The sequence below is a fragment of the Aquila chrysaetos genome, chromosome 8, assembly GCF_900496995.4.
Source record: "Aquila chrysaetos chrysaetos chromosome 8, bAquChr1.4, whole genome shotgun sequence".
Taxonomy (NCBI): Eukaryota; Metazoa; Chordata; class Aves; order Accipitriformes; family Accipitridae; genus Aquila; species Aquila chrysaetos.
Window position 1 is genome coordinate 20,932,293 of NC_044011.1, and position 16,855 is coordinate 20,949,147.

At 43.4% G+C, this 16,855-nt stretch overlaps 1 protein-coding gene across 7 annotated transcripts in view; it reads right to left on the reverse strand.

The window, feature by feature from the left end:
- The window catches only part of ARFGEF3 (ARFGEF family member 3), a 97,170-nt gene extending 81,284 nt beyond the window's left edge, over positions 1 to 15,886 (reverse strand). For 2 of the 7 annotated variants that reach the window (XM_030022423.1, XM_030022422.1), the window contains exons 1-2: positions 15,453 to 15,886; positions 14,212 to 14,263 (exon numbers count right to left, since the gene is read on the reverse strand). In XM_030022423.1, coding sequence (XP_029878283.1) covers positions 14,212 to 14,263; positions 15,453 to 15,537 — 137 coding nt within the window. In that variant the 5' untranslated portion in view covers positions 15,538 to 15,886. The remainder of the gene's footprint in view (positions 1 to 14,211; positions 14,264 to 15,452) is intronic. The other 5 variants (XM_030022425.2, XM_030022424.2, XM_030022426.2 and 2 more) reach the window with 5 other exon arrangements.
- Positions 15,887 to 16,855: the final 969 nt, after the last annotated feature.

Consider the following 16,855-nt stretch of genomic DNA (forward strand, 5'->3'; position numbering starts at 1 on the left):
ACACTGGCAGTCTACAACCTGAACTTGCTTTTTAAAAAACTTAAATGGAGATTACCAAACGCTGGCCATCTCAGCTTTGGGGAACCCAGCTTGTAACTCCTCCAGTGGATCCTGCTTGCAGAGGGGACTGAATGTCCACTTTGAAAAGTCAACTCTACTTTGGGTGTGTTCAGTTGGTATTCCTTTCTCTCCACTTTTCCCCAAAAAGCACAAATCACAAACTACCCTAAGGGGCACAAATCTGCTATTTGCTCTTTGAATGCAACCCCTTCCTTTAATGATAAATTAAAGACTTGAGAGTCACAAGCATGGCTCAGTTAAGCAATCTAGCAAGCTTCTGTACTTGGCAAAGACCTCTTGAGAATCTGCAGGTCTTTTCATATTTGTACCTTCTTCCCAGGTTATGGGAATTTGTAAAAGGCCATTCGGCGTAATACCACAAGAAGCTTTTTCAAAAAAACATGAATTATGCAGATTTCTAAAGAACTTGAAGCAGACTACATGTGTATCTTAAAATAAGTTTCTAACTAAAAGCTAACCATTTGCTTCATTTAAGATATTCTGAGAAACAGGCAGGCAGAAAGCCCAATTTTCTCAGAAGGTCCTTTCTTGAGTGTTTCTAGAATCAAGTTAACTAGAAGGACTCTTAAAACTGGTGAGTTTAGCATCCAAAACAGCTTGAACTACAGAACATCTAGCAAATATTTCCTCAGAGTGTCATATCATCCAGATCTACAGAAACTGCCAAAACATTTACTCCAGGGTTCACACAGTAATCCTCCAGCCAGTACAGACCTGGCTACCACCTATGTATCTACCATCAGCTTTGCCTGGACCTGGGAACATATGCAGAATGCAGGTAAATTGTGACAGGACTTTCTAGTTTAGAGAGGTGCCACAGCAATACATCTCTAACCCACAAAGCACCTTTAAGTGCTAACTTTCACATTGTGACTTTCACATCCTCTCTCTTTTAAAAGAAGTTTTCACTATCACCCTCTGGGGGAGAACTCACATTTGAAATTAGTAGATCAACAGGTGCCAAAACAAGATACCTGTGCATTAACTGGTAGTCAATCAGCCAGACACAAACAGAAAAAAAAGGAGGAGGGGGGAAAAAAAAAAAAAAAAAAAAAAAAAAAAAAATCACACTAGTATATAGTACTAACTGCAGGGATGCTACAAACTGATGATTATTTAGGCCTGCACCTCTTCAGGGCAGAACACCACATTTCTTTTAGACTTTCTACAGTTCACTGCCACATCACACAAGCATTTGGGGCATTATTAATACACAACAAACTTATTCTCATATTAAAGTGGCTGGAGACTGGGAGGAGAGGAGAAAGGGAAGGCAGTCATAAGTCACTGGAGTGGATCCAGTTCAGTTTCATTATAACGAAGACAGGTGGGAGCTCTTCTGGCTTGTGTGTAGCTACCCTGCACATCAGCATGTTGCCTACCATCTGTCATCACATACGCAGAGAACAATGAGCTGTTTCTTGAGATATCTCCCAAAATGAAGAGCACAAAATGACAAACAGGAGGATGGAAATGAGAACAGATTCAATTAGCTGAACTTCCCATCCTTGCTAAAAATGTTTAGCTGAAAATCTAATTAAGGTTGCTGCAGCCTGTGTTCCCACTGTATTCTCAGAGAAAATGAACTGCCATTGTGTCATTTCCTGTTCTTGTTACACACTCAGTCAATTAAATCTTTAGCATTTCCATGCTACAGCAATAAAACACCTGCAGAGATACCTCACAATGTTGGATTAGCTTAAGCATCTTCCACACTTCAGTTCAACTTGTCATTTAAATGCATCATCTGCTAGTATGAGAACACAGAAGGACACAGCAGATAATCCTCAGGCAGAATGGGAGAGGATGATGTAAATTAACACAGTCAGTCCCTGCTAAGGTCTACCACTTAAGAACTGGGTTCCATTAGGCTGCACAAGAGATAATGCAGACCAGAATTTGGTCTCAGAGTGCAATGAAGAAAGCAACTGAGGTTTCCTCTAATACCTTACAGTCCTTTTATAATTCTACCCTGTTCTGAGTGGTCCCACACCATGGGATCTCATTGCTTACTCCGCTGTCTGCAGTTCCATACTGTCAAGTGACAATTCATTCAGGTTTTGTAGTGCTACACATGCAAGACGTTTTACATATGTGAAGTTCTCAGAATAAACTAGTGCACATCAATATACTTCAAAACACATTTAAGAATGTTTCCCATTTATGTACAGAAACTAGTTTCACACTGGAACTCCTAAGTTTCCATGCAGATGCGTGCAGGTGTGGACATACATACACATAACATAACAAATACTAACTTAACCCTGAATGAGATGAGTCAAGTACAACACCGAGGGGGGCATGAAAGGAAGGGAGCACCTTTGACTTGGAGGAGGGGAAGCTACCAAAAGCTTCAGGATATGTCCACCCAGCAGTGCTGTCAAAAGACAGCTCAGTTTAAAAAACAAAACAAAACAAACACAAACACACACACACCCCAAAAAAGAAAAGGCGGGGGGGGAGAAGAGAGAGGCAGTAATAACAGATCCTGGCTGTAGTGTTCTTTCCCTGAGCAGAAGAGAAGACAGGGATCACTCTTTACCTGCTGCTGTTGTCTAAGGTCACCTGTGCAAAGGACATGGTGAGAGCCACTACAGAACAACAATCTGGAAGAATGATTTTACAGCACAGGAAGTAATTGCAGAGACATGAAACAGCTTTCCTAATCACAATGTTTCTATTTAAATCTGGTATAACACATAAACACTGAACAAATGAGTATAATGTGATGGCAGTCCCCTCCCTTCAAAACAAAGAGCACCAAGCACCCTCCTGTCCTGACCCAGAAGACCAATTAAAAAAAAAAAATAAAATATATATAATATATATTCTAAGGTCACTAGAAGCCATTAGCCATTTGCACTAACAGGCACTCCATTAGAGAAAACAGCATTTGGTAAGTGGGGACCTTGTTATGTGCAAAACGGAGTAAGCAGAGAGCGCCAAGGACAAAGACTCAGTCCTGTTTCTACTGAGGCTACCTGGAGTTTTGCCACTAGACCTCCATGGTATCTGGACTGAATCCCAAGCGACCTGCCCAGGGTCAAGCAGAAAGGTCAGAGACAGAGCCACGTGTGTAATCCAGGACCAGTATCTCCAGGAGCACAGGCTGTCCTTCCTGAGCTACCCCACTCCACGACTGTCAGCTTCTCAAACTGCAGAATGAGTCATGAGAATGTAAATAGCCTTTATATTCAGCACACTGGGTTACAACGACCTTTCTAGTTGTCTGAGTTTGCTGTGGCTCATCAACCTACCTCTTTCCCTGCAGGTCTGTCACAAGGGATGCTAAGACAGGTCAGTCAAAACAGACTGCCAAAAAGGTCAGAGCAAGACAGATCACTATTGTAAGTAGAGAGATCATAAAAATCTTTCTATCCTCATTGTAGTGGAAAAAGCCTTCAGTGAGAAGAGAAGAGAATAATGGCTCATTAATTCACTCTCATGATGAAAATTGTAATGCAGATAGGAAATGGCCCAGTCTTAACTCCTGGTTAGTGCCTGGAACAGAGTCTCATGGCCTACCTTCACCTCCATCATACTGACTTGGGGAAGGGGGCAGTATAAATGAAGTATTTGTCACCACCGTAAGAGTTATTTCCCTTCACGCAAATGGTGATAACCATATTAATTTTCAAAAATGGGATTAAAAATAAAGATTAAAAATAAGACATCTCTCTGCATTACCTCCCCCCTGAAAATTACATAGGAGAAGCAAAATTCAGAACCTCAGGGCCTTATCAGCATCTAATTTGCATTCCATAGCATAATTCACAGCTCAGTCAAAGAACAGATAAGAATTTGATTCATGGCTGTTGCCATTTTCTGATATGCTGTTTGTTAGGCAGGATAACAGTCATAGCCAGAGTCTGACATTTTTCAGTCAGAGTAACACTGACAGTGGAGCTTCTCAGCCTTGGCTGCTTAAAATGAACAAAGTATCACAGCCTGTAACTCCATTAGCCTCACTTACTCAAGCAGAAAAGTTGGCCCATCATAGAAAATAAATGGTAAACATGAATTCTCAAAATTCTGGAGGTACTTCCAGCTGTTACCCTTAAATAAACCAAACAGAAGCAAATACTGTCCCTACACAAAAGGGGACGACTTAATTTGTGTAAAACAAATTCCAGCAGTATATATATGAACACACGTACATATAAAAGTAGAAATATCCATAACTCTTCTTTTCCTGTGCTAGCTTAGAGAATGATGATAGAACACCACCAACTTCTTCATGGTTCATAATGGAAGTACTGAAAACCTGGAGGAGGAACAGGAAATAAATACATCTTTTTTCAAGCAACAGCTCTTCAAGAAGAAAGAAGATTTTAAGTCCTTGCTCACATTCTAGAGAAATGATCAATTTTATCTACAGCAGAAATATGACTGTCCTACTTACAAAGAGTATTACAGTCCAGCTCAGACAGAAGTGTGGAGTTTGCAGCGTATAAATACAGGGCAAGCTCTCATGCCTCCATAATGCAGGAAGTCAGACCAGATGACTACAACAGACCCCTCCAGCACTAAAATTTGCATCTCTATGCAAATACAAGTTTGTTGACTGTACTTAGAGACCTCTTCAAGCAATAGGATAGAAGACAAAATCTGAAGCCTTCCAGTTAGAACCCTCCTTTTCAAGAAAAAAGAAAACAACAATAAATTATCTTTATGATGCTATACCACTATAAGACAATCATGCACTGTTAGACAACTGTGGTGTTACAGTGCTACAAAAGAATGAACAAGCAGTCAGTGTTGCAGTTTACAGGTCCTGAAGAAAACCAGTTGAGAGACTGCTCTCATACTAAGTTGATATAAATTCTGACTTGCTTCAGCAGGGCCTGGATTTTACTCCAGTTACTCACAAGTGTAGAGACACTTGTGTGCATGTTTCCCATATCAAGAGATTTGACTATCACCTAACCAGTTGAGGTTCCACCTTTACTAATAACTTTATAATTTCTGGCTGAAAGCATTTTCATGTTTCTTCCTTACCACTTGCAGCTTCTTTTTTAAAAAAAATCTCATTCTTTTTCTCCCTACACAGTACAAAACTCTTCACTTTTATTCAGTTACAATGGACAGGCTTCTTGACTGACTTGAAGTTTAACTCTCCTTTTCCTTCCGTATCTGATCCTCTCTCACCTCAGCTGCTGACATCAGCTCTCTCTTGGAGTTCCCTCTGGGTCTCTCCTCCAGCTCAGTATTCAATTTTTTTCTTCCTCTTTGCTTCATGTATTCCCTCTTCCCTTCAATCCTTTTGCTTTTCAAACCAAGACACAAAGTAATCATTTCACCCAACACTTAAATGAACCTGCCCCTGGAGGGAAGCATATGAGTTGCTTAGCAGAGGATGCTTAATGACACAGGGAAAAAGAAGTGAGGAATAATGCCTAAATGTAACTTCATACAGTTTGTTAGCTAGAAGTTTAACAATTTTTCAACCTGGAATGTTGAATGAGATTTCAATTTAGTACTGCTTGGTATTAAAAAGTGACCCAGTGGCATTTCTAATTTTTGTTATTTACATACTTTCCAAGAGAAATGGATTTTCCATAACAGCAGAAGCATAGCTCTACTCATGGGAAAGGCAAACATGAACAATTTAATCTTCCATCTAGCCTAATGCAGCCAAGACCACAGAATTCATACAATCATAATTAAATAGCTCAGCACAGTCACTCAGCTGGAGAGCATTTCTAAGGTCATTTGCTTCCTTGCTATACTTGCTAATAACATCTTGATTTCAACACAAACACAAAGTTCCTAGATAGGAGCCTGACACTGTTGTCAAGATGAAACCAAAACAGAACAAAACAAAAAACAAGCACGTGATGTATCTTTGCTTGAGAGGAAAAAAAGAGAGACAACAAAAGATTCCACACAATATTAAAGTGGACAAGGCCAAAATAATAATCAGGATGCTTCCAGTCTCCAAAGCTGTATTGTAATCTCTCTGTGATACGTTATCATCACTCTCCCTAGAACATCCACCCCAGTAGATTTTTGCCCTTCGTGCACAAAGTATGACAGTCACTAATTCTGCTCTTAAGGAATTTCACGACACACGTAAACCTCACAAGGTCTTCATTATAAAGCAGTCTGTATCCTTTAGATGATTTTATTGATTATCACTTGAAGTACAGCATGAAGATGAGGTGAAGAGCAGAGCATCCATGCTTAGTGTATACCTCCTGGCCTTAGGTAGAGCACACACTGGGCTTGCTCAGCCTGCAATTTTGAAAGCTTATCAAGCTACTCCATGAAACCTCTCTTCCCTATATTTGGTGAGCCTGGAAGGGAAGCTAAGGATTTTTCCAGTGAAAACATTTTTATTTCAAAATTTCAGTACGATGAAAACAAAAAATAAAGCATCTTATGAGAATTAAACTTCTATCAGGAGAAGTTTTACAATGCTGGGACTGGATAGGACTGAGGGAACAGAAAAGAGACACAGAGGTAGTACAGCACAGACATCTTGCAAATGACCTTATTTTCTCCATTACAGCTGGATGGTGTAGAGTTAGTTACAAAAGTCTGATGAAAAAATGGGAGGATGAGCTATATTTCTGGTCATTACTAGTTACACTTTGAAGGTTAGCGTTGCAATCTGCAATTCCATTCAACTTTCACAGCAGTGCAATGCTAAATCTTGACAGACCTAAGGGATGGTTGTTAAAAATATCCCCACATTTGCAATGCATTATGTTATTTTATACTCACTGCACCTTAGCATATTCAATTTCTTAAGCAAACAAACATTCAAGGAAACCAAAGGTAATATATTTCCTGCAGCTTTGTACTTTTCATGGAATGTAAATAAAAGAACTGTGAGAAAAGACTTTTATTATTCCCATTCACCCCTTCGTTTTCAAAACAAAATCATGACTTCCACAGACAGCATCACACAAAGACCACAGCAGAGTCAAGTCTCATTTAGTAGGAAAACAGTCCTCTCGGTTTCAGTGCCACTTCTCTTCTTCCAACCCCTGGTTCTCCCATCCCCCCAGCCATATTTCATTCTCTAAGGCAATTACCGACAGCATTCTGATGTTCTCACATTCTTCTCCTTTGCAATCACTAAAAGTGATCAGATGTTTAAAACAAACACACACACTGCTATCCCATTACCATCCTTAGACCCTTAGGTCAGTATTTCAGTTGCATTTGTTGTTAGAAGTTTGAGAACACTCATAGTTTTGAGTGTTTGTCTTCTTTTATTGGTGCTATTCCTGTACTGAATGAATTATGTACATCCCACAGTAACTGAATGTTGGGGGTTAAGCCCAATAGGCAGCTCAGCCCCACCCAGCTGCTCTGCACTCCCACCCTACCAGCTCCTATAAAGAAAATCAACTCTAGCCCAGCCCAAACCAGTACACTGTGGGCTTTTGTCACAAATCTAGAATGAACTTTCAGAAGAATCCATAAAAGAAACAAAGACCCAAAGCAGTGGTGAATATTAAGGTTCACTACTACAAAAAACATCGGGAAGGGCAGAAAGTTAGTTTCAGAAACAGCAAGCACTGACCTTTAAAACAAACAAACAAACAACAAAAACAACCAAAACAAACCCACACATAAGCAACAGAAATAATCTTTCAGAAACCACGCACCTTTTCCCATGACAATACCAAACCTTCTTTGATACCTTCAAGAGCCATAACCCTGGCTGACAGGTTTTTAGGGACTCCTAGATCTAGAGGCCTTCCAACACTTTTGGAATCTTGTCTTGACAGCAAGAGTTCAGACATGCATGATGGAAACTGACCCTATACAGCCCTTTCCTCCCCAACACTGCTGTCTTTTGGGGTCCCAGAACAGATGCTGTACCTCCCCATCAGACAAGAAATAAGGCCAGTTACATATCCCAGATTAAACGTGCAGATTGATTCAAATACCATATCAGACAGTGTCACACTGCCTTTCTAAACAAGAATCTCCTCCCCTCACTCACCCCTCAACATCGGAACTAGGAATACAACATTTTAAATCAAGACCAGAGCATATACACCATTCAAAACACCAAATGGGCTACATAAATGTGCCCCAAAGCCTGGACCCAGCCTGTAAACCGACAACACAACAGATGCAGCTCAGCAATCCACACTGCCACTAGAATCTCTTCTTGGCCACGTGTCTGCCAGGGAACTCATCATCCACTTGCTGAGTGCCAGATAGCAACCATGTAATGGTTGAGCAGCATGAGTCACATATCCAGCAGTCATGTTCAGGAGGAAAGAACAGGAGCACTTAATGCCAGGTGGTTGTGGCAGCAAGAGCAGGAAGCAAAGTGTTTTAAAAATGAGAAAGAGTAAAATAGAGAGAGATATGCTAAAAGCACCCCCCCAAAAAAAACCTCACTGACAGTCATTCCTCCTTCCCCTCTCCTTTCTTCTGGTCAGGGGATCTGCTATATATATCAGCTTCCCTAACCACTCTCTCCCAGTAGAAAGAAACGAACAGAAATTATGAACAAAAGTTGATGGGAGAAGAATGAAATGCTGAAATCACAAATATTTCTTCACAATGGAGAAGCCAAAACGCATCCCAAGCCTCAAGATTCTTTAAGTGGATGAATTATCTGCAAAGCTAAGTGCATTGGAAGTCTCTACGGCATTGGTTGTTTGGTGATGATCACACCACACTTACTGCTTTTATTATTTGTTGAGCACGTGTAAGCTAAAATGAGTGAGCATGTTGTTTTATTTAAGAGTTTGTAAGCTGCAGCTACTTCAAGAAGTATGTCAGATGCAAAGCTACAGACACAAAAATAAATGACAGAGTAGAACTACCCTTTTCATCCCCAAATTCCCATGACTATAGAAAAAAAAAATGCAAGGAGGATAGATATTTCAGAGTTCAGCTAATTTTAAGGCTTACTTCCATTCCTGACTGCTCTTCATTGCACTGGCTTCCCGAAGTTCACAAATTGCACTCAAAAAGTAGCACCAAGATGAATAGGACTGGGATGCAAACAGGAGAGGCAGAACTGGACATAAGCTGGTTATTAAAGAGGACCCTGCTCACCACTGACTTCTGACCTTCCAGTTGTAGTCTCCAGAAATACTGGCCATTTTTGAAAGGCCAATATGAAATACCAGAGGGATGCAAGCTTTTGCAGTAATGAACATAGGAACTGCTACCAACACAAACAGGACTTGGAAATGCTCAGCACCCCTGAAAGCCAGGACCTGTATCTCTCTGATTAGGCACTCAGAATTGGTGCCCTGAAGGTTTGAGCCTGTATCCCCATTTGATCTCAATTACTTTGTGCAACTTTCAGGTACAGAGACGTGCAGTACACAGATATGCTGAAGAGATAAGTGAGCATTTGGAAAGCCTTTCTGGTTCTTCTTTGAAAGAATGCAAATTACATCAGTTACTATGCCAGAGTGCCACACTCATCAACAGGTCTCATGGCCATTACTTTGAAGTCCCCGGGGGAAACTTTAAGCTAGCATGAACAGCAATTTATACTATTGAGACTCTTGCCTATGCATCTTCTTCTGCACTCAGCCACATTTATCTGGGAGTAAAGAGACAACAGCCACACAAGCTCCACAGAACAGCTCAAACTCAAGTCGGCAGTGATGCTTCTACTACACTGACAAAAGGGGAAAAAAAATAATTTTGCCATTGTTCTGGTCAGAAGAAAAGTAATGAAAGGAGAGTAGTAAGACCTGGAAATTACAGGAAATGTCTTAGAACTATGAGAAACATCTTTTTAGGATAATAAAAAAAATTCCTAACGAAGAATGGCAGTGACATGGTAAGAATTTCTGTATATAAGACTCCAGGTTTGAGTGAAGACAGCAACACCAAAACACAACAGCTAAACTACCCACCAAGCCACAGCCTTCCTCAGAAGTCCCAACCAACCTCCTCTTTGCAGCACCAAGTCCGTGCTGACAGAAAGCCATTAAGTTTTACATAGCCTATAAGGCATGACTTAATTACATAAAGCATTACAAGAAACTCTGGTAAACCCAAGTTTTTTCAAAGCGGTATGTGACTGGCAAGTGCTGTCTAGTCTCTTATTTTATTCTCTGGTATGTAGATAATCCTCACGAGTATTAAACTGCTCTGATCAAACATTCTTTTTCAAGGCTCATTTTCTTGTGCCTGTGCAGTTACTTTTTATGGATCATATTTCAGCCTCTAAAATCACAGTGGAGAAACTGGCCAGGAATTAGCCAAGAAGAGAGACTTGTTCAGTGTAGGTTGTTGGCCTTAGGGCAGAATTTGTCACCTTGAAAATACTGAAGTGAATGCAGCCCAACTTAGTAGCGAACAGTTGTTTGCTGGCAGACAACATTAATGTCTCTTAAGCTACTTTCCATGTGATCAGTTCACCAATTAAAACACCAGCACATCAATTCCTTTCATCTAATTCATTATTTATAAGTCATTCATCCAACCTCCTTAAGCACTTAGTATATATCCAATCTTCACAACACCTGTTCATCAAACATCATTGTACTAGGCAGGCAACAACAGACTAGTTACCAATGGGTTATGTGACTCTCCCTTCTCAAGAAGTCACAGGATGTCTATGGCAAAGACTTGAACTGACTTAAGGTCATTTCCATCCTGGTCCACTTTAATATTCACTATTTGATACCCTTGCTCAATACTCTGATCAAAAGTTAAAGTCCTGAAAGAGCACGCACATATTCCTATCTCAAGACAGAGCTGACAGGACTCTGTGGGAAACTGTATTCGTTGGAGATTTGTATTTCTTTACGAAGCGAGACATTTAAATAATGCCCCTCACTAGAATTAATATGCAAGGTCATTAACTGGGATTTGGATTCATAAGTCCAGTTAACATCAAAGGAAGCTGAACAGCAAAAGTATCATTTACCTCCCTTTAGATACACCCAACAGATCTCTGTCAAACTAATTGAAGAATAACATTCCAGGATGAATGTCCAGTCTACTGCACTCCCTTGGGGCAAAAGTACCCCAGGTGCTCCCAAACATAGCAGACGTGCTATCTAAACTGCTACCAGACAAGTGCTGGAAACAGCTCCCATACAAGTGCTACAGCTGAATCCCGTAACTAATTGCACAGACTTCAGGGAACTATAATGTGGCCTGCCCAGTGTTCAGTAAGAGGCCCAACACAAGAGAGGAAGCTATGGATAGGTCAGGAGCAAGCCAGAACATGGAAGTTAATCTACCCCAACAGTACCATGGAGATAACTATGTAGCTGATATAATACATGTAAAAACCCCCTTGAACTCAATTAGTCATAATCTCGAGGAAATGCAAAGAGATATCTTGTCCTCCCCATTCCCACACTAGGACCACTATTTTAAAAGAAAACATTATGAAGAACCTCTACTCATCTAGAACTGTGGTGTCAAAAGCAGCAAATGGCCTTTTATTTTATAAGTCAAAAAAAAGGGAGTATGCAGTTTACACGTTCTCATTCTCATGAGGAGACTTCATTCTTCAGTTCCAGAAGGAAAAGAACGTAAGTAAGGGCATGGACAACCTGTTAAATGGCAGTAACACCAGCACAACTGACTAGTGGAAGCCAGATGCTGCTCTGTGGAGAAACAGAAACAATACTGACTGGGTACTTACTAGATTTGCTATTTCTGAAACCAAGCCACTATCTATCTCAACTGGATGTGGCAGCTCACAAATCTCTGTCCCCCATTCTTATGCAGTATAGATGTGCTCTACATCATGAACTTCCCCCAAAATACTGTAGAGAAGTGCTGATGTCCCTTCCTTGTATCCAGTATATTCTAAGGACACACCAAATTTTCCTACTAAACAAACTGGAACGTCCTCCCTGCACACGCAGTACTCAAAATACTCATTCAGCTGCCGCTTTTTTAAGAGACCTCACAAATACATATTTTTCTCCTGAACTATTTGCCACACTGCCTTTAACACTTTCGTTATGTTGCCACTATGGATCTCAGATCTGAGTTCTGGACTAGGGTTACTTGGTGGAAAGATTATATGTATCTTCACTCTAACTCTAGTATGATGGAATATTCCAGAACATATCACCAGGCTCTGCTACTACACTCAAAAATATTATAGCAGAAAAGGTAAACGGCAGATTCAAAGCGGATGAGCAGCCAGGGACTGATCTGTGGTACAGCAGATGATACAATCTGCACCTGATAAAGATGAAAACAGGAAAGGGGCATGGTCGGGATGTCTCCATTCTGCACCTATCTTGGCTGTATTTCTGGTCATTGCCTTGCTCTATTTTCAAGTCTATTCTTTTACAGTGTTAGGAACAAAGCCATCACAGTGCTGTTCTTTAACAAGTTACAAGCAAAGATGAACTTTTATCTAATTTGCACATCATGCTGGTGAACTCCAGCCCAAGATGTGGCCCAATGTACTGATCTGGAGTCTGGCAGTAGCTCGTTAGCAGAGAATGAAGAGTAACCTCAGAGTACAGTAATATTTACTGCATTGTTATTGACAAGTCTAACGTTAAGAGCTTACTTCATCATAGCTACACCTGTGAAGGTATTAGCTTTACTTAAAAAGATTAGGATTTACAGTGGAAAAAAAAAACAACTAAACAAATGCAACATTAAGAACATTGGAGGAAGAAGAGAAAAAGGCAGGCATATCTGTAAAAAGGCAGTAGGCAAGTGAAAAAGGAAGAAATGAGGTAACAGCTAACTAACTAATTCATAGGGAATGAGAATAGTACTTGAAAACAGAGAGACCATTCACTGTATTAAAGATGAAGGGTGATAAAAGGGAAGATAAAAGAGCCAAGTTTTCTCCAACCACAGTGCCAAGTAAACATAATCTAATTCTAAGGAGCTACTGGGAATTACTTATGCAGCTGTTCTCAGCTGCCCAACCTGTCTTGGAAATGCATGTGTCTGGCACTGGTCACATCAGACCTGTGCTACATCCATTCCCCATTGACTTGAGGCCCCTTGTGGACTGCAGCTGACAGGGTTTTAGAGCAGCAAAAGAACTGCTCTTATTTCTTCCCTGTTTGGTGACTGCTCTGGAATAACTAGCTCTTCAATCCCTAATTTTCCTTGCACAAAGCTGCACTGAGCGTATCTGAAAAGAGCAGTGGGGAGTAATGAGGTGATAGAAATACTCCCAGGAGAGTAATATGGTGGTAAAAAAGCATCACCTCTGTCAGCAGCTAATAGCGGATATCTAGGAGGACTACAGCACAGGCCAAATTTATAGCAGCACCGCTACATACTCTTATAAACTCAATCATCTCTGACTAAAGTAGTTCTGAATAAGAAGGGGTACCTTTGTGTCTGACAGGCTTCAAAACAATTTCTTCCATGGTTTGTTGAGGTGCTTTCTGAACCCATGCAAACTTTTAGCATCCATTGCATTCTCTAATAAGGCAAGCCTAAGCATTTTACATCTCAGCTATAAGCTGTGTGAAACAGTGTCCTCCTGTTTTGAACAGTGCACTTGTTAGTTTCTTTTGATGCTTCCTAATGGTTCTGTCAGAAGGGACAGTGAATAATTTTGCCTATTTACTTTCTCCATAGCAATCAGATTTCCAACATGAGATCTTAAATAGCTCTACAAATGAGGGCAGTGCCAGCTCCCCCATTTTATAGATGTACAAATGGAGGCAGGAAGAAGAGAGAAGGCTTACTCAAGATAATCTAGCAGGCTAAAGGAAACAGGCATAGAAACTGTATTATTTTAGTTCCTACCCAGTGTCCTAGCTATATGATGATATAACCTTTCAGTTTCTAGAATATTTATTTTCAGTAAACAAAAACTGATCTAGATTTAAAAGAAAACAAACACACTGAGAAGACTGAGAAGCATCATCACTTATATTGAAGGCTGTAATTTAGAAGGAAAACTCTTTAGACCATAAGACAGCCCTCCTTTCTAACCAAGTGTCACCATTATACATACACATGCCCATTTTAACACCTTTCCTTGCATTTCACTCATGGCTAGAGGCCAACGGCTCATCAGCAAATTATCCACTACTACCAGCCTAGATATGTGCATCTACAAACTAAAAAAACCACATAAATTCATCCCCCTCCTCTGTCTACCTCACTTTTAATTCAAATTTTTACTTCCATTTTACAAATACTCACAGCTCCACAAGATTCAACATTAAATGTTCTTACCTTAGCTGATATGGAGGTATCTTGATAGCAGAATCTGGAGAATCCAAGGTTTCTGTATAACCAAAAGAAACAATAGGGCTTTTAAAAGAAACTTTTGAGTTCAACCATAGTAATACATCTGGCTACGGCCTCTGAACCAACGATCCTAAAGTTTATACCTACTCCAGCTGACAGAACAACAATCACTGCTGCTCTAAGTCACCACAGCTTTGCATCAATCTGTCAGGACACTGGGTGCCCAATAAGAAGGCATCGAGTACCCTCTTTTCCTCACTGAGCTCCCTCTCACGTATCAGCACTTCAGCAGCACATATACTAAAACTGGAACAGTATAGAGGATATTAGCATGGCTGCTGTGCAAGGCTAACACACAATTAACAAAGTAACCCATGGAACATCAAGCTGAAAGCCCAGTAATAAGACAGCAACAGGTATGAACCACCACATATTATGGTAGCTATGTATGGATGAAAAATAAAAATTTAAAGCAATTATAAGTATCACAGTTATGCTGATGTAAGTTAAGGGTCTTGCTGACTAGTGTTCCAGGTAGTTAGCATCAAAAGCACTTCAAGTCACAGCCAATCTCTGAAAATGGGTGGATGCTGAAATGTACCTAAGCTCATATTCCCTTAAAAGAAGAACTCATTCTATTGAACATTATTTCCATTATACAGCAAGGATAAGAGAGCTCATGGAATCCAGTGGAAAAAAAAAAAATCCAGCTTTTAAAATAGATCCCGAACGTAAGCCAGCAGTGAAAACTGTACCGGAGGGTTTTTTACGATGATTTAGGAAGGGGTGGGGGGTGGGTGGGGTGGGAGCTTTTAGAGAAAAGACACACACACCCCTACCCCTCCACATACACAGAAACTGATAGCTACCGATACCCGTATCTGCCTCGCAAGACCCACGAAGCAGAGCCAGGTGGCGGGGGGGGACTCCGAGGGACACGGATGCTCTCCGGGACCGCCAGCAGGTGCCACAGCCCCTTCCAGCAGCGCGGAGCTCCCGGGCATTTTGAACCGCCTGAGGCGCTCCGGTCCCTCCGCACCCGCTGGAGGCTCGGCGGCCAGCGCCGAACAAGTTTGTTGGGGCCTCCCTGCCCTCGCCGTTACAAAACCTCTCCATCGGAGGCTCCTACAGTCAGGCCCGTGCCGTGCCCCGCTCCGCTCCCCCGCGGGTAGCCCCGCCGCGGCGGGGTCAGCCCGGCGCCGCTGCCTGCGCCCCCCGCCCCTTACCGATAGCCCAGGTGCAGCTCTCCTTGATGGCCCTGTGCTTGCTCCCCGACGCCTCCTTCTGCAGCTTTCGCAGGATTTCTTCCATCTTGCCTCCCCCGGGATCCTCGCGTAGCCGCGGGGGCAAGGAGCAGGCGGCGAGGAGGAGGAGGAGGAAGAAGAGGAAGAGGGCGGTGCGGGCGGCAGAGCAGTGCCGGGGCTGCCCCCGCCGCGGCCGTGCCTACGCGGGGACGGTGCGCGGCACCCCGCTGCCGCCCCGCCGCCGCTGATGAATCACGCCGAGCTCCATGGCGGGGACACGTCAGTTGTTGCCGCTGCGGAGTCCCTCCTCCTCCTCCTCCTCCTTCTCTCCCACCCCGGGCAGGCCCCGGTGGCGCAGCCGGGCAGGGGCCGGGCTTGGCCCTGCCCGCCGCGGGCTCAGCCCGGCGGCGGCGGCCTCCCCCCGCCCCGGGAGCGCGAGGAGTCCCTTCCCGGCGCCGGGAGGAGAGGAGGCGGCGGCTGCCACCGGCAGCGGAGAGCCCGGGGAGCGGAGCGGGGGACGGCGCCGCCGGACCTGGACCCTGCGGCGGCCGCGGCCGCCCCCGCGGGAGGAACACGGCGCGGGCAGGCGGCGGGCGGGCTGCGGCCTGGCCGGTTGCCATGGCGACCGGCGGGCGGGGGACGCCGGCAGCCCCTGCCTGCCCCCAGAAAGCGGGAGGGGCGGGCTTGGTGTCCGCCTGCGGTTTAGGCTCAGCGGTTCCAGCCGGTGGACTCAGGGGGCCCGCTCCTGGGCCCGCCCGGCCAGCCCCCCCTCGCCCCGCTGCTGAGCGCGGCCTGGGCCTGCAGGGCTGGATTGCTGCTCCCCAGCTCCGCCAGCCCAGCCCGGCCCGCCTCTCCCTGCGGCCCTGCCGCAGGGCAGCCCCTCTCCCCCGCAGCGTCCTGCGGAGCCACACGCTCTGCCACACGGGGAGGGACACAGGGAACGAGGCCTGCATGCCAACGCGTGTGCAGGCGCCAGTCACCCTCTCAAATCGGTGGCATCAAATAAATGGCTGCGAGCCCTGCAGGACCTACACCTTTCTCCCCAGCTGGCAGGTGCAGAAGGTCACGACTCAACATACTCACCTGTGCCTTCAGAACACACACCGCTGTGTCCCCCCAAGCCAGCCCCCTGGGACAGAGAAGAGCCACTCTGCTAGCTCGGACCGAATGCTTCTACCCAGCAAAACTCCTGCCACCTTCTGTTGTTTCCCTGCCTTATCTCTAGGATATGCTGCTTGCCCTTTTTGTGACTGCATCAGTTAATGTTAATTGAGTGTTTTAAAGCCCTTGTCTTGTTGCAGAATCTCTCTCAAAAGATACAAGAGGACAAACAGGCTAGGAAAAGAAAAAGACAACAGATAAGAAAGGCAGTCCAGGTAGCAGCT